At 41.9% G+C, this 27,416-nt stretch overlaps 1 protein-coding gene across 6 annotated transcripts in view; it reads left to right on the forward strand.

Annotated features, from left to right (window-relative positions):
• Nucleotides 1-27,416, forward strand: part of SLC25A26 (solute carrier family 25 member 26) — a 183,737-nt gene that overhangs the window by 46,261 nt on the left and 110,060 nt on the right. For all 6 annotated transcript variants that reach the window (XR_012083472.2, XM_072989403.2, XM_072989405.2 and 3 more), the window contains exons 4-5: nucleotides 4,505-4,609; nucleotides 7,926-7,973. Coding sequence is in view for 5 of the 6 variants with exons in the window: in XM_072989403.2 (XP_072845504.1) it covers nucleotides 4,505-4,609; nucleotides 7,926-7,973 (153 nt within the window). In the remaining variant the exon portion in view is untranslated. The remainder of the gene's footprint in view (nucleotides 1-4,504; nucleotides 4,610-7,925; nucleotides 7,974-27,416) is intronic.

Consider the following 27,416-nt stretch of genomic DNA (forward strand, 5'->3'; position numbering starts at 1 on the left):
ATATGTGCTGTGTGTGTTTAGTCGTTTAGTCGTGTCCGACTCTTCGTGACCCCATGGACCAGAGCACGCCAGGCCCTCCTGTCTTCTACTGCCTCCCGGAGTTGTGTCAGGTTCATGTTGGTTGCTTCGCAGACACTGTCCAGCCATCTCATCCTCGGTCGTCCCCTTCTCCTCTTGCCATCACACTTTCCCAACATCAGGGTCTTTTCCAAGGAGTCTTCTCTTCTCATGAGATGGCCAAAGTACTGGAGCCTCAGCTTCAGGATCTGTCCTTCCAGTGAGCACTCAGGGTTGATTTCCTTTAGAACTGATAGGTTTGTTCTCCTTGCAGTCCAGGGGATTCTCAAGAGCCTCCTCCAGCACCACAATTCAAAGGCATCAATTCTTCGGTGGTCTGCTTTCTTTATGGTCCAGCTCTCACTTCCATACATCATGACAGGAAAAACCATAGCTTTGACTATTCGGACTTTTGTTGGCAAGGTGATGTCTCTGCTTTTCAAGATGCTGTCCAGATTTGTCATCGCTTTCCTCCCAAGAAGAAGGCGCCTTTTAATTTCAGGGCTGCTGTCTCCATCTGCAGTGATCATGGAGCCCAGGAAGATAAAATTTCTCACTGCCTCCATATCTTCCCCTTCTATTTCCCAGGAGGTGATGGGACCAGTGGCCATGATCTTAGTTTTTTTGATGTTGAGTTTCAGACCGTTTTTTGCACTCTCCTCTTTCACTCTCATTACAAGGTTCTTTAATTCCTCCTCACTTTCTGCCATCAGAGTGGTATCATCTGCATATCGGAGGTTGTTGATATTTCTTCCGGCAATCTTAATTCCGGCTTGGGTTTCTTCCAGTCCAGCCTTCCGCATGATGTATTCTGCATATAAGTTAAATAAGCTGGGGGACAATATACAGCCTTGCCGTACTCCTTTCCCAATTTTGAACCACTCCGTTGTTCCATGACCAGTTCTAACTGTTGCTTCCTGTCCCACATATAGGTTTCTCAGGAGACAGATAAAGTGGTCAGGCACTCCCATTTCTTTAAGAACTTGCCATAGTTTGCTGTGGTCCACACAGTCAAAGGCTTTCGCATAGTCAATGAAGCAGAAGTAGATATTTTTCTGGAACTCTCTGGCTTTCTCCATAATCCAGCACAAGTTAGCAATTTGGTCTCGAGTTCCTCTGCCTCTTCGGAATCCAGCTTGTACTTCTGGGAGTTCTCGGTCCACATACTGCTGAAGCCTACCTTGTAGGATTTTGAGCATAACCTCGCTAGCGTGCGAAATGAGTGCAATTGTACGGTAGTTGGAGCATTCTTTGGCACTGCCTTTCTTTGGGATTGGGATGTAGACTGATCTTTTCCAATCCTCTGGCCACTGTTGAGTTTTCCAAACTTGCTGGCATATTGAATGTAGCACCTTAACAGCATCATCTTTCAAGATTTTAAATAGTTCAACTGGAATGCCATCACCTCCACTGGCCTTGTTGTTAGCCAGGCTTTCTAAGGCCCACTTGACTTCGCTCTCCAGGATGTCTGGCTCAAGGTCAGCAACTACATTGTCTGGGTTGTCCGGGATATCCAAATCTTTCTGATATAATTCCTCTGTGTATTCTTGCCACCTCTTCTTGACGTCTTCTGCTTCTGTTAGGTCCCTCCCATTTTTGTCTTTTATCATGTTCATCTTTGCGCAAAATGTTCCTCTAATATGTCCAATTTTCCTGAACAGATCTCTGGTCTTTCCTTTTCTGTTATCTTCCTCTATTTCTTTGCATTGTTCATTTAAGAACGCCCTCTTGTCTCTCCTTGCTATTCTTTGGAAGTCTGAATTCAAGTTTCTGTAACTTTCCCTATCTCCCTTGCATTTTGCTTCCCTTCTCCTCTCTGCTATTTCTAAGGCCTCGTTGGACAGCCACTTTGCTTTCTTGCATTTCCTTTTCTTTGGGATGGTTTTCGTTGCTGCCTCCTGGACAATGTTACGAGCCTCTATCCAAAGTTCTTCAGGCACTCTGTCCACCAAATCTAGTTCCTTAAATCTGTTCTTTACTTCCACTGTGTATTCATAAGGGATTTGGTTTAGATTATACCTGAGTGGCCCAGTGGTTTTTCCTAATCTCTTCAGTCTAAGCTTGAATTTTGCTATGAGAAGCTGATGATCAGAACCGCAGTCAGCTCCAGGTCTTGTTTTTGCTGACCGTATAGAGCTTCTCCATCTTTGGCTGCAGAGAATATAATCAATCTGATTTCGATATTGCCCATCTGGTGATTTCCATGTATAGAGTCGCCTCTTGTGTTGTTGGAAAAGAGTGTTTGTGATGACCAGCTTATTCTCTTGACAAAACTCTATTAGCCTTTGTCCTGCTTCGTTCTGAACTCCAAGGCCAAACTTCCCTGTTGTTCCTTTTATCTCTTGGCTCCCTACTTTAGCATTCCAGTCCCCTAGAATGAGAAGAACATCTTTCTTTGGTGTCAGTTCTAGAAGGTGTTGTAAATCTTCATAGAATTGTTCAATTTCAGTCTCCTCAGCAATGCTGGTTGGTGCATAAACTTGGATTATTGTGATGTTGAATGGTCTGCCTTGGATTCGTATTGACATCATTCTATCATTTTTGAGATTGTATCCCATTACAGCTTTTCCCACTCTTTTGTTGACTATGAGGGCTACTCCATTCCTTCTACGGGATTCTTGTCCACAATAGTAGATATGATAATCATCTGAGCTGAATTCGTCCATTCCTGTCCATTTTAGTTCACTGATGCCCAGGATGTCGATGTTTATTCTTGCCATCTCCTGTTTGACCACCTCCAGCTTCCCAATGTTCATAGATCTTACATTCCAGGTTCCTATGCAGTATTTTTCTTTGCAGCATTGGATTTTCCTTTCACTTCCAGGCACGTCCACAGCTGAGCGTCCTTTTGGCTTTGGCCCAACCACTTCATTAGCTCTGGAGCTACTTGTACTTGTCCTCCGCTCTTCCTCAGTAGCATGTTGGACGCCTTCCGACCTGAGGGGCCCATCTTCCAGCGTCATATCTTTTAGCCTTTTGTTTCTGATCATGGGGCGTTCTTGGCAAAGATACTGGAGTGGCTTGCCATTTCCTACTCCAGGTGGATTGCGTTTAGTCGGAACTCTCCACTATGTCCTGTCCGTCTTGGGTGTCCCTGCACGGCATAGCCCATAGTTTCTCTGAGTTACTCAAGCCCCTTCGCCACAACAAGGCAGCAATCCATGAAGAAGATCCGATATGTGCTAATTTGGGAGAAAATATTATTAATTATCATTAGGTGTTTATGTGATTGCTTTGCTTGTTGAAGGATAAGAGAGAAAAGGATTATGATTTGCACACCCTGGTTTTGCTGGGGAAAGCCATCATGTAACAGGGAGTTTATTTGCTTGTGAGCATTCATTACTTTGGTATATGCTTGAATACTCTTATCATGCAATTCAAAATACTAAGAGTTTTGTCTGGACCAAATCATGTTTAGAAGGACCCATTTGGATAAAGTATGTCTTGTCTAACATACAGTATGTACATTGATTGAAATGAGTCAAAATTGAATTTGTTGTCTAGATCCAACCCAGAGGACTTATAATGGGAAGCAGTGTAGGTGTACTTCCCTGCAGTAAGAGTCTCCTTGCCAGTCATAGAGCGTTGAGAGCAGAAGTCACTTAATCTAGTGTCATATTGGTAGGTCTTACCTTTTCATACTCTGTCCTACAACGTAGTGTTGTTCTGTAGTAACACGACAATTTCAAGATGAAGCCTGTATTATTCTAATCTTTAAAACTGGTATTGAATACGTTTTAAAATATCTTTTAATGAGTTTTGTTGTACATTTCTTTGAAAGTGCTGGTTCATTTATTTTATTTATTTATTTATTAGATTTCTATCCCGCCCTTTTAGACAAAGTCTACTGCGGGCGGGTTCCATCAAACATTATAAGCTAAAACAGTTAAAACAATTAACTGTTAGCAGGAAATAAATAAATAGTTCTATTTTTACATATTTTTGTAGCTTTTTTCAGTTGCAGCATGTAACAGGATGTGTGTGCATTTGGAATTCTCAGATATTCTGATGTTTTTGTTACGTATGGTTGGCTAGAAATTCTCACTCTGGTCACAAGATGGCATTGCCTGTCTATCTTATTTTTTGAGATGTGTGGCAAAGCATTTTGCCTGAGCTTACCAGGTATGTGCTAGTCATGGAGTTAGTTAGTTAGTTTCTTTCTTTCTTTCTTTCTTTCTTTCTTTCTTTCTTTCTTTCTTTCTTTCTTTCTTTCTTTCTTTCTTTCTTTCTTTCTTTCTTTCTTTCTTTCTTTCTTTCTTTCTTTCTTTCTTTCTTTCTTTCTTTCTTTCTTTCAAAAGGACTGCAATAATTCCTGTATCCAAGTCAATATTAGTACTTCCTTATTAAATAGTCGGACAGACAGTTGCAACACAGACCTTCCGTACATATTGATTTTTGAAAAACGAATGTTTGGCCTTGAACATAATGCAGCATTTCGGTTTTCTAGGTTGCTTGTCTAATACGGGTTCCTTCTGAAGTTGTGAAACAGAGGGCGCAAGTCTCTTCCTCCTCCAGTACGTTACGGATCCTTTCCAGCACCGTGCGTGAAGAGGTAAGAAGTGAAGTAGAAGGCATGCTCTTTCCCTGTGTCCTATGGCTTCCATTTCTGATACTTTTGTATCTTTGGTTCTCTCTCTCTCTCTCTCTCTCTCACACACACACACACATCGCTGTAGAATGAAAACGTCATAATGCGAAAATAAAAAGCCCATTAAAACGCATTGAAACCCCTTCAGTGCGTTCCAATGGGCTGGAAACTCACCGTCCAGCAAAGATCCTCCATAGGGTGGCCATTTTCGGTGCCTGTGCAGCGTGGAATCTGTCCCAGAAAACAGCGGGGAGCCATTTTATTTACCAGGTGGCCATTTTGAAACCACAGATCAGCTGTTGGAAAATTGTCGTTTTGCGAAGAATCAGTTCCAGAAGCAGGGAACCGATCATCGCAAAGCGAAAAAACCCCATTTAGACCATCATTTCGCGATCGTCGTAATGGGGGTTTCGTCGTAATGGGGGCAATCGTAAAGTGAGGCACCACCGTATTTCATAATTTTCAGTCTGCATACTCCTTTCTAGTCTCTCAAAAACCTCTCACACCAGTCTCCATGATGTTTACAGAAATCATATTTGACAAGCATTTAGATAATAAGATGTTTAAACGTAGGCATTCTAAATGTATATAATGCTTTTGCTTAGTTTTTGTGACTTTTTTTCTGCTGTCATTTAGAGTGATGCTGTGATACTGACATCCTGAAATTGAGTGTCATAAAACAATTTGAAATCAATAGAAGCAACAACAAAAGCCATACAGTTTCATTATAAGTATCTCTCATGCAGAAGTCTCAAATGGCTGACAGCTAACATGGTGCAGTAGCTAAGAGTTCTTGGTGGGGATTTAGGAGATTCAAATTCCAGTATCCCTGGAGCAATAAAATATATTGTTTAACTCACTCTTTGGTAGCTTGGATCCTTTAGGACAGTGGTCCCCAACCTTTTTAACACCAGGGACCGGTTTAGTTGAAGACCATTCTCCCAAGGACCAGGTGTGTGTGGTGGGTGTCCATTCATGTGTGCAAGGAGACATGTGTGTGACTGTGCATGCATGTGGGGGGCATGTGTGCGTGCATCTGTGTGGGGGGGCAGGGGGCAGGTGTACATGCGGGCGTCTGTGCATGTGAGGGGGTGTGCATGTGTGCATGCATTCAGGGGGGCATCCGTGCATGTGTGTGCATGCACGTGGGAGTGCAGGTGTGCATGCGGGTGAGTGGATGTCCATGCATGTGCATATTCATGCATGTATGCATTCCTTTGGCCCTCGAAGATCTGTCTCGGCGGGCTGATCCTTCAAAGGCCACGGACCGGCACCGGTCCATGGCCCAGAGGTTGGGGACACCTACTTTAGGAGAAAGGTGGTATATAAATCTTTTAAGTAAAGCAATAAATGACTGGCAAAGACAAATCCAGATTGGATTTGTCTTCAGTGTGGAAGAGATTGTCACTCTCGAATTGGCTTTCTCAGCCACACCAGATGCTGTTCCAAGACCTCCGTACAGAGCATGATACCATAGTCTCTCGAGACTGAAGGATGCCTACTACTAAATGACTGGCTGACTTTACAAGATTGTTGTGAGCACAAGTAGGAAGGTGGAGAACAAAGGCCATGTGTGTATTTTGAGCTTATTAGAGAAAGGAAGGAAAAAATCATTGAAAAATCATTTAATCAATCAAAACTTTCAGAGAGATCCAGACATACTCGCTCAATGGCCTTGCACCATTCACACGCTTCCAACCGGATCTACCGAGCAGGGCTGTTTTAATTCTAAAGTGGGAAAGGGGAGAGCCGCACAGGATACCCGGAAATATTGGGGAAAAGACAGGATAGAACTGGAACTACAGTAACTTGTAAATAAGGAACTGCTCCCTCCTCAGGGAATGCATTGCAGCTACTCAGGCATAAAAACAATTGCTTCTGTGAATATTAACATACATTTATTAGATCCAAGTTATACTGGTTTAAATGTGAAGTAAGAGAGGCAGAGTGATGAGCAGTGGTTCTGCCGATTCTGCTCTTTGTATGCTGAAGGCATGGCTCTCTGCTTTCTCAGACCCCTGAAAGGCAAGGACTACCTGTTAAAAGTGTGCGAAATGGCAGGAAAGTAGGTGCACGTTTTCCCATATAACAGTGTGTCCAAGTAAACATGGGGGGATTTCTTTACGTCAGTTATTTGTTTGGGCATCTCTGTCTACGGGTGTGCGTGAGAAAATATTTGCAAAGGGTATTGAACTCAAAAACCACTTTCCTTATTTATTATTTTAATGTACTGGAAGCGGGGTCAATTAGCTTGCTGCTATTTCCTGTCAAGCTGTCCATGTCTTCTGCATCAACACACCCAGTTTTGCTTGGGGTTGTTCTTGAACCTCCCATGGTCAATTTGATGGCCTGCACAACTGGCTGTCAGCTGGAAGTGACTTAAGACATTGTTCTTGACCAATGGCGTTGTAGAGGCAGAGCCCGCAGGCTTTCAGCACTTGGGGTCTTTTTTGACTAGCAGAGACACAAGGACGTGGTCTGCTACTCCCTCCCATGTTCTGTTCTTCCTTCTGACCTTGGTGGCAGTCCTCCCAGTAGCTGAAAATGAATTTTCTCTGCAAACAGTAGGTTGGATGGTAATTAAGACCATCAGCTATAGCTGCTTTGTTGATACAGATTGACATATTGGCCTGCATTTTTGCACTCTCCCTGAGGGTAGGCCCTAGGCAGACTAAGGAGTGCCTGTTCTCTGAGATTTACTTTGGTAACACTGCTTTTGATGGTGAAAAAGAAAAAAGAGCACAGCGCATGGGATCTGCAGAATGCATACAGATGCCTTTTTAAAACGTTCTGCCCAGCTTCTGAGAGCAGTGAAGCTTGCTTAGCTTCTTGGTTCCAGACCGTTACAATTTAAAATGAAGTGTAGGCCTATGGGTGGATTTTAATTGTCCAATGGCCCCAGGAAACCTTCTGCTCTGCTTATGTGTCCTTGGAGTACCTGATGGTTTTAGACACCAGCTATGCATAGTTACAGTGAATTCTTTGTGCTTTCCTGTTCTTCTAACTTGATAATGTGATATATTATCTCTTCAATGTGCACCTGTAAGTCATTATTTTTAGTAGCCATTAAACAAGTTTTGATAGCAGGGATAAACCTCCCCCATGCTGGTAAAGTTAGGAAGACAATATATAGTGTGTTTGTAATCAATATTGTCAATTTTCTGGACGCTTGGGTATAAGACTCAGTAAAGCTGTTATGCCTGCCATGTAATGATCAGTAAATTGCAGCCTTTCCTAACGTAATTCCCAATAGCTGACGCACTCTGTTGTTCATTTGCAGGGTATTCTGGGACTCTACCGAGGTTATAAAAGCACGGTATTAAGAGAGGTAACAATTTTAGTTCTTTAACTTTTCTGGGTTTTTTATCTTCTGGAATGATGCATGTTCTTGATTGTTTGATTATTTCCCCTTAGCCATTTATGATGGTAATACAACCAAATAAACTATAATGGGATTACAAGGTATTCTTTATTATATACATTGCTTCCCCAGCCCGCATTGAGGGTGACCCCTTTAAAAGCTTGTATATTTGAACCCAGAAGCTATTTCAGGGCTCCCTGGAGGTGCAAGGGGTGGGGAAGGAGGAAACAGTGTTAAAATAGAACATGCTGTCCACTGACTACTTCTGAGAATGTGATGGTTCATTTTGGAACCATTCCCTCCCCCTTCCCCCAAGGAGGCTCTGAGCTCCCCTGGGTCTTCGGTCACACTGGAATTTGTGGTGGTCCTCCATGTGGGATGGACCGCTGGGAGGATAACACATAACTGATAAAGGCCTGGAGAGGCCTCTTATTCAAGAAGGCAAATGATCAACTCAGGCCCAAGCCTTTAAAAAAATGGAAGCGAGGAGCTCAGGAAGGTAAGCAAGGGCAGGATAGCCTCCTGAGGCCCTCTTGAAGGTGCCTTTCCCTGTGGTAAGCTATGTTTTAGTGTTGTTCCTACAAGTGACTGTCGTATGGCAACACTGTGTGTAGACTTTGCTACCAAAAGCTGGAGAATTAAAGGCAAATAAGGAACAATGCATGCCTCTTGGAGCAGGGGAAAGCCCTTGGGTTCTGAAAACTTGGTTTGGCATCTAGGATTCATTCTATTTTTTTTTTTAAAAAAAAAACACCAACAGGGGTATTGCCACCAAGAAGAGAAGATGCATGTAGCTCTAGGGTCATATCAAAAATTTATCTGCCCCCCTAACCTACCTTTCCATTTCTGGAGTAAAGAGATTGTGGAGGTGTGAGGCAGATACTTATGGCATGCTTGAAAAATTTATTTATTTATTTATTTATTTATTTATTTATTTATTTATTTATTTATTTATTTAACTTATATGCTGCCTACTCTACCGAAAGGTCTCTGGGCAGCTTACAACAATTAAAATTCAATTAAAATACAATAAAAGATAAAATGATTAAAATACAGTTAAAATTGCCATCGGGACCCACAGTTGATACTATTTTAATTAAAATGACATTCAGTAGAATATAAATAACAACAACAAAGCTTACAGTCCTTTGTCTGTCAGGCACAACATTTGTATAGTTTTAAGTATGAGTTACAAATAGTTTTTCAGAAGGTTACTTTATTGCTTTAAGGATTGTTCGTCTCTGCCTTTGGATCATGTGGAAACACCTTCCTCAGGTTGGGTTTTTGGTCCTGTGTACGATGCTCAGAAACAATTAAAAAAATCCCATGCTTAACGATTGCTCCAGGTAGAAAGTGGTAATGAGGTTCTCTTTGTTGCAGCACCTCAGAGTGTCTGAAAAATTAGTTATTTGTTTAATGAGATGACACCTGCTTTACTAAAATATACCCCCTCACCATTGCTTCATTCTGTGCTTATTTTCTGCCTCACTAAACAGATGTCACTTGTTGAGATTTTGTCTGGTTGGAGGGAGCAACTGAAAAGGGCACAAGACTTTTTGATTTCTCTAAGGGTTTCTGAATAAATGAATAAATGCAATGGCTAAAGAATACTGATTTCATTTTTTGCTGCTCTTGACTGCTAACGGATAGATAACGCACATGCGTGCAATTGGATGTTATTTTCTCTCCAAAATGTGTTTTGACATTTGTCAGGGTGATAATTAATTTCCAGACAGATCTCCTACCAAAATATCTGATCCAGCTGAGAGAACTTGGTTTACTCAAAATAGCAACACTTCATTGAAAATCTAAGTGGGCCCCTTCCCTTGCGTATTCATAAAAGTTCCTTCAGAACCAATTTCACCTGAAATATTGCTGTTTTGTCTTTTTATTCTTTTTCTTTTAGCGAGGGAACGAGTAACAAATTGTTGAAATGAAACATGGCTTTGCTTCAAAATGGGGGGGGGGGGCGGAATCAGAAATGATCACTTGTACATCCGTCTTGTTTTCTTTCTTAAGTCTCATAAATATTGCTCTGTGTGAAAAGACATGATTTTTGATGTGAAATGTCAGGAAATTTTGTGGGAAAGGATCTGCTAAATAGTTTAAGTGGCTGTTTTTGCACATGCAGGCAGCTGTGAAGCTGGGGGCGGTGTGAAACTCTGCATTTGTAGTAGACACGTATTAAATAGAACACACACATCTCTTTCTTCCTTTAAGCTGGAATAATTTGTGTATTGGGTGGGAGATCTTATCTTAATTATTGACTATTTCCCTGTATTCTTTTCATATGCTTGTTCTGGAATGAGATACAACAGAAACTGTATGTTTCCTTTTATTCTCCCTGATAATGTGTAGAAAAATAAAATCTGACTTGATGGCATTGTGGTCTAGTTTGTCTCACCTGGAGCCAATGACAGCCAACAAAGATGGCGATGGGATAGTATTGAAACATGGTGCCCTCAAGTCATATTATCTGTAGTTGTAGGTGTAACTAGAAGAAGAGGAGGCCATGCTGTTCCTGTTGCATCTAATTGTATTTAATATTTTTTGGTCTGGGATGCCAATGGTGTTACAGACAGCTATGACATCACCTGCCCGTCACTGCTGAAGCTGTGTGTCATCTACCAATGGCGTGACGGTGGGTGGGACATAAGGGGTGGAGCTGTTGTATATAAGGGGAGTGAATGGTGTGAGAGATTGAGATAGGGCTGTGAGATAGGGCCAGATAGGGCTTAGAGATAGGGCCAGTTTGGGCTTTGAGATAGGGTTGAGATAGGGAGATAGGGCTTGGAGATACTGTGAGATAAGAACTGTGCTATATAGTGAGGGTCTGTGAGTGTGTGTGTGTGATTGTTATATTATTATAGTGATTGCTTTATTATTTATATTCAAGTGATTTACCATTCCTTTTGTTTGTATACAATAAACCTAAGTTTTTATTTTGAATTCATACTTTGACCTGAAGCTTCATTTGAGGGAATGGTTGGTGGCAGTGGGAACAAGAGTGATTGAGTGTGACGTAACGGCCCCTTTGTGAGGTATAAGGTGGCTGTTACAAATGGTACTTGGTTTTTTAAAATGTCAATTAATCTGATAATTGTGTTTTATCAATATTAGTATGGTTAGAACTGGAAAGATTATCAGAGAAACAAACGACATTTAACCAATCTAAAAGCCACCCGAGGATCCTCACCATCACCTATCCCATGTAGATATAGTGGTACAAAACCAGATAAATTGGAGTGACAGGCAAGGAGGGAGAACACTGTGTGACTGTGTTGTGAGACTGTGGAATGCCTTCCTTGACTGGTGCTGACATTGCCATTTCTTTTGGCACCAAATGGAAACTTGGCCATTCACTGAGCATTCAGTGCCCAGGGGAGAAGAGAGCACATCTTGGCTTCGAAGCCTTCAGCTTGCAGGGCTTTTTTGTTTGTTTGTTTGTCTGAGTGGATAATTTCTTTAAAGAGTTTTTATTTGATTTTTGCTTGAGATTCCTTTAGATTGGTTTTTATAGATTGCCCGACATCTGTGGGGTAGGTACCCTGGGGAGACAGACCGATGGAGAGACAGAGACAAGCAAGTAAGCCAGCAGGCACACATTGGGAATCTCATGGCATGAAAGGGAGCCAGGGAGTTTTGACATTGTTTTGTGTTTTCAGAAGGGGAGGGTTAAACTGAAGAAGGGGAAATCTTCTCTGTGGCCTTTGTCACCATTTCCCCCCCAAATGTGATGGTATTGTTAAAATAAGTTGTATGGGGAATTGTGCATTCTTGGTCTCATAGTTTAGTGATGAGCTGGTGACATCTATAGTTCCTCTGCTGAAAGTTTATCCTGGTAAGTTGAGCCAGGCCTTTCAGTTTCTGTAGACTTTATTTTATTAACTATGACCAAGGAGAACATCTGTTAAAATTCCATTATATTTAGTTCATGGGAAAAAGGGGGTAGAAAGGAGGGAATCCCTCCCCTGATTCTCAATTCTCTTTAGGCTTCTTCAAAAATGCTCAAACTAGCAGTGTTTTAGCAGATGTCTAAAATGGACATTAAAATGAATGAGGATGCAGCGTTTTAAAAAATAATAATAAAGAAGTTAACCTTTTATTGAATGACATCTTTTTCCATCATCTAATGCCTTGTGGTTTAGTTTGTGTACATATAATATTATTAAGGCTGACAGACTCCTTTTCATTGTAAGTTGTTGCTGTAATGTTGTAAATCTGTAAGAGCTAGACACTATCATAAAATTCATATCACTCATAAGAGTTTTCTCTAGCCAGAGATATTACGGCAAGAAAGAAAAAGCCCACTTTTATGTCTGAGGAAGTGGACATGTCCACAAAAGTTCACATCAAAATATATCAGTTAGTCTTTAAGGTGCCACAACATTTTTGTCTTTTTAACTTTTTTAAATTTTTCTTTTGGTTTTGCCTGATATGCTAACAAGACTAATATGACTACCTCTTTAGAAAAGAAAGAAAAAAAAACTGTATGTAGGCATCCTTCAGTCTCGAGAGACTATGGTATCGTGCTCTGTATGGAGGTCTTGGAACAGTGTCTTGTGTGGCTGAGAAGGCCAATTCGAGAGTGACAATCCCTTCCACACTGGAGACAAATCCAATCTGTCCCCTGTCCAGCTCCCTGGTTTTGCTTGTTTCGGGACTGCCTCTTTGCCTCAGTCTGCTGTACAAGTGTCTCTTCAAATTGGGAGAGGCCATGATGCACCGCCTGCCTCCAGGCTGAACGCTCAGACATCAAGGTTTCCCATCCGTTGAGGTCCATTCCTAAGGCCTTCAGATCCCGCTTGCAGATGTCCTTGTAAAGCAGCTGTGCTCTCCCTTGGGGGCGGCTTCCCTGCACTAATTCTCCATACAGGAGATCTTTTGGAATCCGACCATCGGCCATTCTCACGACATGCCCAAGCCAATGTAGACGGCGCTGTTTCAATATTGTATACATGCTGAAAATTCCAGCTCATTCTAGGACTACTCTATTTGGAACTTTGTCCTGCCAGGTGATACCAAAAATGCGTCGGAGACAACGCATATGGAAGGTGTTCAGCTTCCTCTCCTGCCGTGCACAAAGGGTCCAGGACTCGCTGCAGTATAGGAGTGTGCTCAGGACACAGGCTCTATAGACCTGGATTTTGGTATATGCTGTCAGCTTCTTATTAAGCCATACTCTCTTTGTGAGTCTAGAGAACATGGTAGCTGCTTTCCCAATGCGTTTATCCAGTTCGACATCTAGGGAGAGAGTGTCAGAGATTGTTGAGCCAAGGTACACAAATTCATGAACAACCTCCAGTTCTTGCATGGAGATAGTAATAGAGGGAGGTGAGTCCACGCCCTGGCACATGACTTGTGTTTTCTTCAGGCTGATAGTTAGTCCAAAGTCTTGGCAGGCCTTGCTAAAATGATTTATGAGTTGTTGGAGGTCTTCAGCAGAGTGGGCAACAATGGCTGCATCATCAGCAAAGAGGAAGTCCCGCATGCATTTCAGTTGGACTTTGGTCTTCGCTCTCAATCTAGTGAGATTAAAGAGCTTTCCATCTGATCTAGTCCAGAGATAGACACCTTCTGTTGCAGTTCCAAAGGCCTGCTTCAGCATGACAGCAAAGAAGATCCCAAACAGGGTCGGCGCAAGGACACAGCCTTGTTTTACTCCGCTTCGGATGTCAAAGGGATCTGATGTTGAGCCATCAAAAACTACAGTGCCCTTCATTTCCTCATGAAAGGACCTGATGATATTAAGGAGTTGAGGTGGACATCCAATCTTGGAAAGTATTTTAAAAAGTCCGTCCCTGCTAACCAAGTCAAAGGCCTTTGTGAGATCTATGAAGGCCACAAAGAGTGGCTGTTGTTGTTCCCTGTATTTCTCCTGCAACTGTCTGAGGGAAAATATCATGTCGGTGGTGGATCTATTCTACCTCTTTAGAAAAGAAAGGAAAAAAAACTATATTTTGTTTAAACATCAACTATTGCCTTGTTTCAGTGGTGTTTATAGTTGTTGTTTTTATTGCTGTTGACTTGCCTCCGACTTATGGCAACTCTACGAATGAGCAATTTCCATAATATCCTGTCCAAAACAGCCCTGCTCAGCTCTTGTAGACTCAAGTTTGTGGCTTCCTTTAGGGAATCAATCCATTTCATATCTGATCCTCCTCTTCTCCTTCTGCCTTTATCCTTTCCCAGCATTATAGTTTTTTTCCAAAGAATCCTGTCTTCTCATGATGTATCCAAAATAAAACAGACTCAGTTTCATCAGTTTTGTTTCCAGAGATAGTTCAGGTTTGATTATTATCTAGGAACCATTTGTTCATCTTTCTGGCAGTCTAGGGTATTCTCAAAGCTCTCCTCCAGCAATACCATTTCAAACAAATCAGTATGTTTTGATCATGTTTTCTAATTCCTTCAACGTTGCCCTTGTCTTCTTCTGATTTCTTGGCTGCAGTCTGGGTTGATCACTGGACCAAGTTATGCAAAATATTCAACAATTTCAGTTTCTTCATTTGTCTTCTTAATCAACTGCAATCCTGCTTTGGCACTTTTTTTTAGTTTCACTAAAATTGTTTCAAGTCATTGGTGCTTTCTGCTAGTAAGACAGTGTCATTTGCATATCTTAAATTATTGATGTTTCTTCCACCAGTACAGCTGTGTTAATTTCAGTCAGCTATGCTGCATAATTGTGTATGTTGTTGCTGTTCTGCCTAATACAGAAGACTGAATCACTTGCAAACCTTCACAGCTCAAAGCTTAAATCTCTTATCACCAAAGCTAATAGTTGTAGCATTTTTCTTGGAGATATGATAACATAAATTCAGGTATGCATAGAGAAATTGTAAGCTACAGTGCATTATCTGTGTAATTTTTATTGGGAATGATTTATCATGGTCCTGCTTTTACAGTCTTTCTGTAATCTGCAATGTGGATAACCTTTCTAAAACATGAAGGAAATTGATGTGTCTACAAAAATAGAACAACAAATTATTTCTATGTATCACATCTGCATCAGGGTCCACAAAAATGAATGTTGACAGTGAATCTAATTTGCTTTCAGCAAAATATTGGTTTTCTAGAATGTGTGTATTCTTCTAAAAAAATTTTGTAACCTGATAACATTAATTGTATCTCAAGCATGGCAACAGACTGTTAGTATCAGCTATTTTCTTTAACTTTCTTCCCCTAACAAAATAAATTAGAAGTTTTAAAAACAAGGTTGAATACAAGACACGTGTTTTTCTGGGAAAGCACAGTGGATTTTGTCTGTGGAATTCACAGAAACATCTCTCACAGTATCTTTTTTGGGCCCTGCATCTTATTTTTGGCCAAGATAGCAAAGATAAGTGCTTTCAATTTTTTGAAAAATAATTCCCCATTTCTTAATAAACACTTTTAGAGATGGACATGAACCTCCTGTTCACCCTTCAGACGAACAGTGCTCGGTGATTCTCAGCCTGCCCCCTCCAGCAGGCACCCACTCAAAGGCAGTGCTCAGAGGAGGCGGGGCAGGGAAGCTGGGGGCACTGCCTTTCAGTGGGCGCCTGCTGGAGGAGGCGGGGCAGGGAAGCTGGGGGCACTGCCTTTCAGTGGGCGCCTGCTGGAGGAGGCGGGGCAGGGAAGCTGGGGGCACTGCCTTTGAGTGGGTGCCTGCTGGAGGAGGTGGGGCTGGGAAGCGCCAAGCACCTGTTTGCCCCAAGGACAAACTGTCAGAACTGCTGAACCGGCGGTTCGCGCCCATCTCTATGACATGTTTAGGGATTGTTTTTATATTCTGTGGTTCTGTTGTGCTGACAAAATGCAGAATCAAACACCAGAGTTCTGCTTCTAGAGCACTGTTTTCACTTCTTGTATTTAATTTTTTAGTCGTCCAGTAAAGATATCAACTGCTGTTGCCTTTATATTCCTCCTGCAGGAGAGTGAAAAGACAGCTACAGGGCTGGGAAAGAGAAAACACTTTGTATTTATTGCACAAAATCAGCACATTTTGCAAAATAAAACCTTATATTTTGCACAAGAGTGAAGATATATTCACCTCCAGTTGGGTTTATTAAACAGATTTTGGAAATTTGAGGTTCATGTGCATCTCTAAAAGTGGTATGGGGTGGGGAAAGTGTCATTGAAGGGACCTTTTTGTCTTCCCACAAATGAATGTTTTTTAAAAAGTGAAAAATATATATCCTGGCTCAGGGCAGCCATGAAGTGGCTCTCTGTGAGCTTTCCTTGTCAAAAGGATATATAGAATCATAGGATAATTGAGTTGTAAGGGTCCTACAAGGTAATCAAGTCCAACGCTTGCTCATTGCACAAATCCAAATCCAAGCATATCTGACAGAAGGTTGTCCAGATTTCCATTGAATGCCTCTAACGTGAAACCTACCGGCATGGACTTCTGACACATCTGATCTGAAAATATTCCCTTTCCCATTCAATTTAATTAATTTATTTAGAAAGCTGCTATCCCATCTTCACGTATAAAGATGCTCATGTTTGTATAGTAACCACGTCAGGTATGCCAGCCATGTATTGTGACCTGCTCAGCTACCAGTAGTAGGCTTGATAGCTCAGTAGTTTGGGTTTCTGGCTGCAGAGCCAGAGGTTGGGAGTTTGATTCCCCGCTGTGCCTCCTGTGAGTACAGTTAGTCTGTTTGGCCTTGGGCAAGCTGAACAGCCCCAGAGTGCTCCCAGAAGAAGGGTATCGTAAACCACTTCTGAATACTCCCTGCCTAGAAAACCCCAAAAAGGGTTGCCATAAATCGGAATTGACTTGATGGCATGCAACCATTATCATTTTTAAGCTACCACTAGATAAACCAGGTTTTATATGAGAGGCAGTTTAGTGTAGTGGATGGAGTGGCACTGAGAAACCAGTCCTTGAATATCTCACATATCAATTTTTTCCTGTATGAGATGCCCCCATGTATAAGACACCCCTCACTTTTCTAACCCAGAATTTATTTCTTTGCAAGAAAGTGGAGGGGGGAAGCGATTCCTGCTTTCCCCCTACATTTTCGTTGCAAAAAACGCCCCCCCACTTCCGAGTATAAATCAACCCTCAATTTTTCCTTTAACTATTTTAGGAAAAAGTGTTGTTTTATACACGGAAAAATATGGTACCTTGAAAACCCAATGAGAGCTGCCAGAAGTTGGAAATGACTTAATGACACATAACAGCAAGTATTAACTGCGAGGCTCTTGGTTTTTCTGGGAGGGGAGCAGAGGCACATGTATTATGCAGGCGTGCTATAGACTAATTGCATATGGAACACAGTTGACAGTTTCTGTATCACTTACAGACGTAGCATGCAGGTTTTGTTGCCATGACACATTGACTATTCTACTGTTATTCTCAACAGTGGGTTCATGGAGTCACAGTGTCAGAGGTCTGCTAATAAGTTCCTGAATCTTTACTTAAGATGGTCTGAAAAAATCATTCCGAGCCATTGGAGTTTTGTATGGAGATGATGCAGCTCCCTCCCAGATCTTAGCTGCCATCTATTTTTAGTTGCCATTCTTTGTGACCTGTATTTGTTAGCTAAATATTGTACCCATTCTCAAGGCAACACAGTGATATGGAAATGTTTTTAAGACAGTGTCACTAGCTATTAGAACGCTTTGCCACATTGCTGAAGTTTTGTGATTTAGACTTGGCAGACCAGTCTTAATTAAGATTTCATAGGGGTATGACAAATTGCTTTGGGTATAGGATAAGGAGCTGCTGAAATCTCTCCCCCCCCCCCCTTAAAGGAAACTTCTGCTTTTACACGTTTGGCTATACTGAAGCGAGCAAAGCCCCAAAATGAAATAGCTATGTCGGATTTATTATAATTATTGACTAGTTGACAAAATTATGAAAATCACAAATAAAAACAAAATGCATGAGGATGAATACAAAAGCAGCTTGAATCATCAAAACAATTGAAGGAATAGAATTAGTGAAATTTGCTTTAAGCAGCTGAAGTGTTATGCTAAGAAATAGAAGTCACTTTCAGAAGGAGGGATGTGACCTATGATTTTTTTTAAAATGGCTTTGATTATTGTTCATGTGCTGCTGAAAGGTTGAATCACGTAGAAAAGTCCTGGACAATGATTACAGTGCTGTATATTATGCTTCCTGTGCAATTTCTAGAAGTACCATTCTCATGTAATTAGGTCATTAAGTTAGATCTAGATCACACAGATAAAATACAGTCCTTGGTGCTGGCCGAGTACACTGAATTGGAATTTTCTCTTTGGTTAAGAAGTCTATAAGCTTTCTTTCTTTAAATAATAAAATTAGTAAATACTAAGCCATATTTACCTTTGCTTGATATATGAATGATGTGTGCTACCGAGTACATATGCACACTCAATAAAGCAACTAGACAAAACAGTGCAATGATTTCATAAAGTTACAAACAGACATTGTTGGAAATGAAAATCAAGTCCACTTCCATTTCAATTCGGCAGATTTTATGAAGTCCATTTCATCCATTTTTAAGGGGTGTGTTTGTGGTAACATGACCAAATCGAAAGCACACTGGAACCATATCCAAGTGGGTCTTCAGGTAGCAAGCATGTGCTAGCATAACCCATGAATTATGCTGTAATTTAAACAACTGTAAAATGTTAACCTTTACACAGAGGCAGGGAAGTCTTTGTTTTCTGTGAAGTTTAACTGGGTGACACCGTGTGCTTCATATTCACAAGAAGTTCAAAGAGAGAATTTCCAAAGGATTTTTTTCCCTTAAAGTAATATTTTTCCCTTGATTCAAGTCAGTGGCAAGTTTCCAGTTTTCTGCCTTCTGTGCAGATTTAAATGCATCTGACGGTGCATTTCTTTGCTCCATACACCTCTTTTCTTTAAAGAAAAGTTCTGCGGGGAAGAGGTTCCAAATCATTTAGACGAATGTAACATCATCGAGAAAGGAATTAGAGGGAGAGATGAACTGAAGAGGTAGCTTATGTGCTTGGATGGCAATTAATATACACCGGCAGGCTCTGTGAAAAACAATAATGAAAAAGATTGTCTTCCTTTTTAATAGACGCTATTTTCAGTGTGAGGGTATGTCACCCTTCTGCGCTTTAGTTACAATATTACATTTAGGCCTAGCTTCTTTACATATTCTGTCCGCCATTCTACACATAGAATGTTGTTAAAGCTTGTGAATATCTTGCAGGTCTGGTTTGAATGTTACATTGCTTGGTCACTCAACTGTGGTTTGGCAATGGCAGAAGTATGTGTTGGGTTCACAGAATGCTCCTCATTTTCCCCTGGGTAGATTCCTTCTCTTTCTTGGATAGCAATGACTATGATTTATGGTGATGTCTGAACAGCTGAGGCTATAATTAGCTTGTAAACTAGAGATTAGAACAAGATTCTTATCCTTCTAGGTTCTCCTCGACCTTTCAAATTTTCACTTAGTTTACACTATGCCTTCCTGAATGGTTTAAAATTTTTTACGGTTTAAACAGTTGACTCTGATAATAATTTACAACTTGATTGTTGCCTGTGAATTGTAGATCCTGTTAAAGAAAAAAACAGCATCAAAACTTCTATTAACGTAAAGGAAGAGAATATGGGTTAAATCCAGTACAGCCATTGAATCATGTGAATTAATCCCATTCATTCAGTGGGTCAACTTAACAAGTCCTGTGCCATCAGTGGGTGTACTCTGGTTGGGACTACTAGCTCAGTTTTGCTCTGCAGCTGGACTGGCATGTCATGGTAAACCAGGGAAAATAGCAAAACAAATCTCCTTTTTCCTTTTCCTTTTTTAAAAGGAGAATGCAATTTTGCCTTCTTAGCAGGGCTTCTTAAGAATCATTTTGAATCAAGGATTGATCAGGTTGGCTGCAGCTCCTTACCTGTGCACTAGAGGGCGCTTAATGCCTGTGTTTCCTGTCTTTTGGAGGTGCTTGAAACAAATCTTTAATTACATGAGATCTTAACTTTGCTTGGGATACATCCGTTCAAGTGAGGCTGATATGAACTTTGCTTTTCATAGAGGAGGGGGGGAAAATCATGTCAAACTATGGCTTGCTTGTAGGAGCATTTTTTTTGGGGGGGGGAAATCAAGTGAGATTTGTATTTTGATTATTATCCTTTTTTAGTTTTGTTTCCGAACACTTAATTCAGTTGCCTTGGCTTCTGCTTCACTTTGAAAAAGCCATTTAGAATGTAATCCAAACTCAAGCACTCGTGGAAACATTTGGGATGCTCGCCTTTGGAAGCTCAGCTTTAGCGAAGGTGCCTTGCATCCCAAGTATGCTAGCGTCACTTGGTTTTGTTTTACAGTATTCTGAGATGGTGGGGGTGAAGGCCTCCCAGATTTGCTAGACTGCAGGTCTCATCGTTCTGCACCCTTGGCTAAGGTGGCTAAGGCTGATCAGACCCGCATGTCCATAACCCTTGTTAGTTGTGTTCCTTCACTTCCAGAATTCTAAGCGAATTCTTGAAGTGGGAGTCCTTGAAATACGAAAGTTCCATCTCTAACCGGAGTAGCACCTTCCTGCTTCTGATTGCCAGTCACTGGGGAATACTGCTCATGATGCCGTATGTCGGGTATAGCCATCATGACTCTTAGCCACTCCCTAGCTTCACTGGCCATGAATTGGTCTCCTTTGTTTGTTCTTATTCCTATTTACAGCCTGCCTTCCCTTCAGTGAATGAGAGGTGGCATGCATAGCTCTTCTCCTCCCTGCTTTGTCTTCACAACAACCCTGTGAAGTAAGATTCAGCTTCATGGATCAGTGGTGACCTGACTGTGTACTATCCATTTTCCGGCACTTTTAACTCCTACAACTGCACTCACTCCCCTTTTCATGCCATTGTGTTGGTGGTCTACACAGTTTCACTCTGTTCTGTGGGAAGAAGCCCTTCTTTTATCAGACCTCTACCCCCCCTCCTCCCCAATTCAGTGGATGACCCTGAGTTGTTTTCAGAGCTTGGGAAAAGTTATTGTGTGGACTTACAGCTTCCAGAAACCCATCCAGCATTCAGGCTGACAGGTTCTTGGAGGTAAATTTTAAGTCTTTCGAGAGTGGAAGGAAAGCTAATTTGCTTGCCCAGTGTAATATCAGTCTAAACACAAGACCGAGGTTTAATTGGGGGAATTAAGAGCTCCCTCTTAGCTAGTGTGGCTGTTACTTGAAAAAATTTCTCTGAACATAAAATCCCGCAAGTAGTGATTTTTTTGGAAGGAATGATATAACCTTAACAGAGAGAGATATGTTAATGTTATGTCCTTTGTGCAACAATGAGTTCATTCTGGCATTCTCTCAGAATGATTATATGTATTTTTGCCTGTTTGTGTATGTGGTAATATCCTTGCACGTGTAGTTTTCCCTCACACACACATGTGCGTGCACACCCACACACCCACACACCCACACCCACACCACACCACACCACAGATGATTATGGTTCTTCTTCACCATCTTTTCTCCCTTTCTTTTCATTCCTTTTCTTACCCGGCAAGAAAGGATCACAGCCATCACAATTGGCAAGCGTTAAGCATGATAATTAGTTCAATACACTCACCAATTCTCTGAATTACAAGTTCAAAGAAACATGTGGACATGGATGAAATCAGATTTTGGCATTTCTCACTCTGATTGTTCCAGGACACTTGGAGCTTCTTTGATCTGTAAATAACTGATGGGTTTTAATGCTTGGCTCAGAGTACTTTAAACACGTTTTGCAAAGTTTTGTTTGGAGACTTAGAGCTAATTTTATGTTGCAGCTTTGAACCATATTAATGAAATTATTTGTTTTTGTGATTTCAAGGAGCACTTGTATTCCCTTTTGTTAATTAAGGAGCATTTCACGCTTGCGTATTAAACAAGAGACAATATATGCAAAGATACTGTGCTGCAATAGAGATATTTGATTTAGATAGTAAAAAAAACATGGCTAATTCAGCAGAACACTTAGGTATTTAGCTGCTTATGGTATTTTTATTCCACCCCTTCTCCACAAAGCTCAGGAATGAGCCCCCCCCCATCTCTACAACAATCCTACAAGAGAGAGACTGTGCCAGTGAGATTCATGGCTAAAAGGAGATTGGAGTCCATGTTTTCTTTATCATAATAAACTATGTTCTCACTTCTCCCCATTCTCAACTTTCCAACCGGATTCTGTGAATCCTGTGAAGCGAGGTTGTAGATGACTCTACACCAGTGGTTCCCAACTTCCCAACCTTGGGTCTCTAGATATTCTTGGACTAAACCTCCCGGAAGCCTTTACCACTAGGATTTATGAGAGTAGTAATCCAAGAACATCTGAAGACTTAAGGTTGGGAAACACTGCTCTACACACATACACAACTATGTGCGTACAGCAGTGCTTGTACTTTTTCCCCATTTGGGGGGCAGTACTGTCTCCTTGGCTGTCAGAAGATAAGTAGGGCTGGGTTTGGTTAGTACATCAGTTTAAGACCAGCAGAGAATACCAGTTAGATCTCCAGTTGGAGCTCAGGAGGAATGTTGCTTGAAACTGTGGAGAGCCACAATCAGTCATTCCGTGAGTGAGGACAATCCTGGGGTTGAGGGTGCAATGGTCTGGCTCAGTTTCAGTCCTCCATCCTTATGCTCCAGTGTGTCCGTTGATTGAGTAGATTAGGGATCCTTTAAGATCGTTGCCCCACCATCTCATTTCAAATGCAGTCAGTAATAAAAAGAGTAATGTGACGTTCCCCATCTGGGTGCACTACGGATGTTTTGGGCTATACTTCACATAATTCCTGGCCTTTAGCTAATCTTTTATTGCTTGAAGTAATAGACGTAGGAGCTGCTTTGGGTCCTTTTAAGGAGAAAGGTGGGATTAAAAATATTTTAATTAATTAATTAAAACTTCTGAGGGAGAGTCACCCTATTTGATCAAGGAGGATTAGTCAGATACTCTGCTCCTAGTGCCATATAGGATGTTACCTCTGCCTTGGTTTTTTAAAAAAAGATTTATTCTCAGTTCTTTTTCAGTGGCAGACTGTAAAAGAGGCTTTGTGGTGTCTAGAGCATGGGACTATGTTTAGAAAAACAGTTCAGCTGTTCCTGGGTGCTCTTGAGCAATGCACTCAGCCTACCCTGGAACTAAGATCATGGCCTCTGGTCCCATCACCTCCTGGCAAATAGAACGGGAAGATATGGAGGTAGTGACAGATTTTACTTTCTTGGGCTCCATGATCACTGCAGATGGTGACAGCAGCCACGAAATTAAAAGACAAATGCTTCTTGGGAGGAAAGCGATGACAAACCTAGACAGCATCTTAAAAAGCAGAGACATTACCTTGCCGACAAAGGTCCGCATAGTCAAAGCTATGGTTTTTCCAGTAACTATGTATGGAAGTGAGAGCCGGACCATAAAGAAGGCTGACCTCAGAAGAATTGATGCTTTCAATTGTGGTGCTGGAGGAGACTCTTGAGAATCCCCTGGACTGCAAGGAGATTGAATCTATCCATTCTGATGGAAATCACCCCTGAGTGCTCACTGGAAGGACAGATCCTGAAGCTGAGGCTCTAATACTTTGGCCGTCTCATGAGAAGAGAAGACTCCCTGGAAAAGACCCTGATGTTGAGGAAGTGTGATGGCAAGAGGAGAAGGGGACGAAGGGGACAACAGAGGATGAGATAGATGGACAGTGTCACTGGAGCTACCAACATGAATTTGACCCAACTCTGGTAGGCAGAGGAAGACAGGAGGGCCTGCCATGCTCTGGTCCATGGGGTCACAAAGAGTCAGACATGACTTAACAACTAAACAACAACAACCCTAGAACAACTTACAGGTGTAGCTTCCTTCCTATATCTTGTATTAATATATTGTCATTTTATATGCAATACGTAGACTTCATTTTTTTAAAGGTAGATCTGAAGTGTTTGATGCCTTTCTTCAGAGCAGAAATGCTGTGGGAGCCCTTGGAGGTTCTATCCATAATCCTTTTGCCTACCTGTAATTCTCTTTTGCCAAGCCCCAATTTCACACAACCCTTAACATGTGTTATTCATTCACAGAGCAGGAAGGGAGCAACTCATTCCCTGTGTTACAGTTGTCTAGAAATCCTGATAGCGTGCTCCACCTTACTCAATGACCGTATAATCTAGGGGTGAAGAAACTTTGGCAATCCAGATGTTGATGGCTGCAACCTCCACCATCCCTCACAACTGACTATGCTGACTGAGCTTGTGGGAGTTGGAATCTAGCATCATCAGGAGGGTCACAAGGTCCTTGCCCAGATGCAAGACTCACAGGTGGCTCTCTGTAACAGCCTTTCCTGTTAGAAGGAAGAATTCCTTAGTGCCCAGCCTAAATGTCTTCCATGGAACAGACTATGATGCTCCTTTCCAACAGGAATCAGCAGATTGCTCTGGTTCCAGTACATGTCAGTTTCATTTGTATTTCATCGTAAACCTGTTCATATGGTTTCTATGTTGGTCTGCAGTTTTTTTAAAAAATGAATTGAAGTCTGCAGTTACCTTATTTAAAGCACAATATTCTTGGCTTGTTTGGAAACCATTAACTACAGTGGGGTATTGACTTGAGAACTTAATCCGTATTGGAAGGCGGTTCGCAAGTCAAAAAGTTCTCAGGTCAGATCTGCATTTCCCATAGGAATGCATTGAAAACCATTTGATCCGTATCTGCTCTTTTCCGTCCATAGAAACTAATGAGAAGCTGCTATTCTGCCTTCGACCACTAGAGGTGGATATTTTGTTTCTTTTTTTCTTAGGTCAAGAAAGGTTCAGGGAAGGCAGGGAAAATACAGTCCAGGCAGTACAGTACCAGGCAGTCTGAAGACTGTCTCCCAATCCACTCTCTAAACGCTGGGAGGAGTGAGGAAGCAGACAGGCACCCTTTTCACTGGCCAACAGTTAACTGAAAGTTCAAATTTTGCACTTTCCTTGCCTCCCACGTGGTTTTTTTTCAGTTCTTAACTCAACTCTAAGTATGAAAGTCAAGTCAGTATTTTCCTATGAGAGTGGTTCTTAAGTCAAAATGTTCTTAACTCAAGCCATTCTTAAGTCAAGACCCCACTGTAGTCTTATTGGTACAGAATGAGAAGCTAAATTTAACTGTCTCTTCTCACTTTCTTCTTTCGCATGTGCACAAGGAGGACCAATGTGACCGCAAAGGAGACAGATGTAGGTACACTGTATTTGTCCATACTCTTATTAATCTAAGATCTAATTTTTCAAGATATGCCGGTGGCAATTTTTCTTTCATTTGTAAAAACAAACAAACAAACAAAAAAATCACCCCAAACCCTGTTTTACTTTATTACTTTGTGGGGGAGAATTTCTTAGTCAAAAATAAATTATTCTACTAATTCCTGCACAAAGACAAACCTCAGGATATATTTATACATCTTGCTCCAGAGCCTTATCAATATCCTTTCTAACACAGCAGGCAATTGTCTGCAAAGTCTTAAAGACTGCAAAGAAGGAAGAAAACAGTGCAAATAAGAGAGACCGTTTTGAAATGATGTCTTGTGAAAATTCTTCTCAGTTTCAGAGGAACATCATTGTGCACCTGTCCTTTTTCAGCAGTTAGGGTTGCTTTTGTCTCATGAGGAGAGCTGTGGGGTATGATGACGACAAGAAGGACTATTGGGAAGAGACCCTGAGCTACCTCTGTTTAGGAAAATAAATGACACGTGAATGTAGTCTGAACTGTCAGTAGAAAGAGTGGTGTTCATTCAGGAGCGTCCATTTATGTTTAACAGCAACTACACCCATATTGTTCTAATGGAAACTTGAAGGGGATTTTCATGGGAGTTTGGGGAGGAATGAAGACCAAATGGACGGAAACAGAGAAGGGGCTCCACTCAGAAGAAGAGAGAAAGGATGGAGGGGCTTACATTTTGTGTAGGAGCGCCTTAACTCTACTTTGGGATAGCTATTTTTAGTGTTTTATCAGGTAGTTAAGCGAGAGACTGTGTCAAATCATTCTGGGTTCAAATTCAGAACATTTGTCTTGAGATTTTTTTCTCTCATGGATTGCTTCAACTCTCCTCCAGGGCTAATGGCCAGCTACATCCCCACCTTAAATCTTTGCCTCGCTCTACGTTGCTGCTTCCCTTCAGCCATAATTTTAATCTTGCTTTGATGAAACCTTTCTCTGTCAGCAATCCTCAAAGCCTTCATTGAGGATTCTCCTGTAGCATTCTATCAGCTGGAAAAATCCACAAATCAAGTTACTCAAAATGAGTTATCCATATTTATGATAAAGGGGTAGTCTTTTTGAAAGCTTTCACTCTTTTCTAAGCCTTTTCGGTTGGGCCATTATCATCTCAGTATGGATTTCGGAATTTATCTCATGCCTGTGTTCTCCCCCCATCACTTTTGCTTGTGAAGTCAATAATGCAGTTATTTAAATATTAACAAAACCTAATCCTTTGGTAATTCTGATTGGAATCTGCCCTGCAATTTTGGGGTGTAGAAGCAGGTGTTGCTTTTTATTTTATTCTTTACAAGGTGCGGTGATAGGATGAAAAGTCTGAGTAAATAGTGGGAAATAATATCACCACAGTACCAACCTGCACGTATTCATCTTGTATAAGGGTCCTCACTGCCAAGCCTTTGGCTCCTGCATTTTAGGCATTGCATAGATGCGTGCATGTGGCGTGTTTATGCAATCTATGCAATTCCTAAACCCCGAGAGCCAAAGGCTTGGCATTCGCGGTTTAGGCATTGCTGCCAGCGAGGACCTGGGTGCTGCAGCGGAAGGGGGGCATCATCCCTTAGCCTGGCACGGCACGGCACCCGTCGCCTTGCTGCCGCCCGACCCCCTCCCCCACCGTCTCCCTCTTCTGGGTCCCTCAGTGCGGCTGAGGAGGGAAGTGAGACACCCCGCCACCGAGGGCCATTGCCAAGGAGCCGTGCGACCCATTCCCCATGCGGCGGCTCATCGAGAGCAGCGGAGGAGGCGAGGAGGAGACTCTGGCTGAGAAAGCAGAACACAATACTGCGAGCCCCCAAGGGAGACAAGGGGGGGGAGGTTGAGGAAGGTGGGATGGGAGCATGGAGGGGGAGCGAGAGAAGAGCAGACAGGGAGGGAGGAGCCACCGCTGCCAGCACCATCTGCAAAAGCAAGGCGTGAAGAAAGGCAGAGAGAGAGAGAGAGAGAGAGAGCGGATCAGCTTACCTTTTGGCAGGCTCCTGAGGAGCGCGTCCTGCAACGCCGCACCTTCCCAAGCTGGAGAGAGTGCCCGCCACCCTGTGAACAGGGCAGTGTGTCTGAAAGCTACATTTTATTATTAATAAAATGCCCCCCCTCTGCCCACCTCTCAGCTGGTTGCTACATCTCAGCTGTTCGGTGCTCTGCTCACACATACTCCTTAGGAGGAAACAGTGCCTGGATCTAATAGAACAGCCGGACTGGTAAGTGCCTTTTTTCACCCATAGGAACACATTAATTAAATTTCAAAGCATTCCTAT

This window comes from Pogona vitticeps, chromosome 2 (genome assembly GCF_051106095.1).
Source record: "Pogona vitticeps strain Pit_001003342236 chromosome 2, PviZW2.1, whole genome shotgun sequence".
Taxonomy (NCBI): domain Eukaryota; kingdom Metazoa; phylum Chordata; class Lepidosauria; order Squamata; family Agamidae; genus Pogona; species Pogona vitticeps.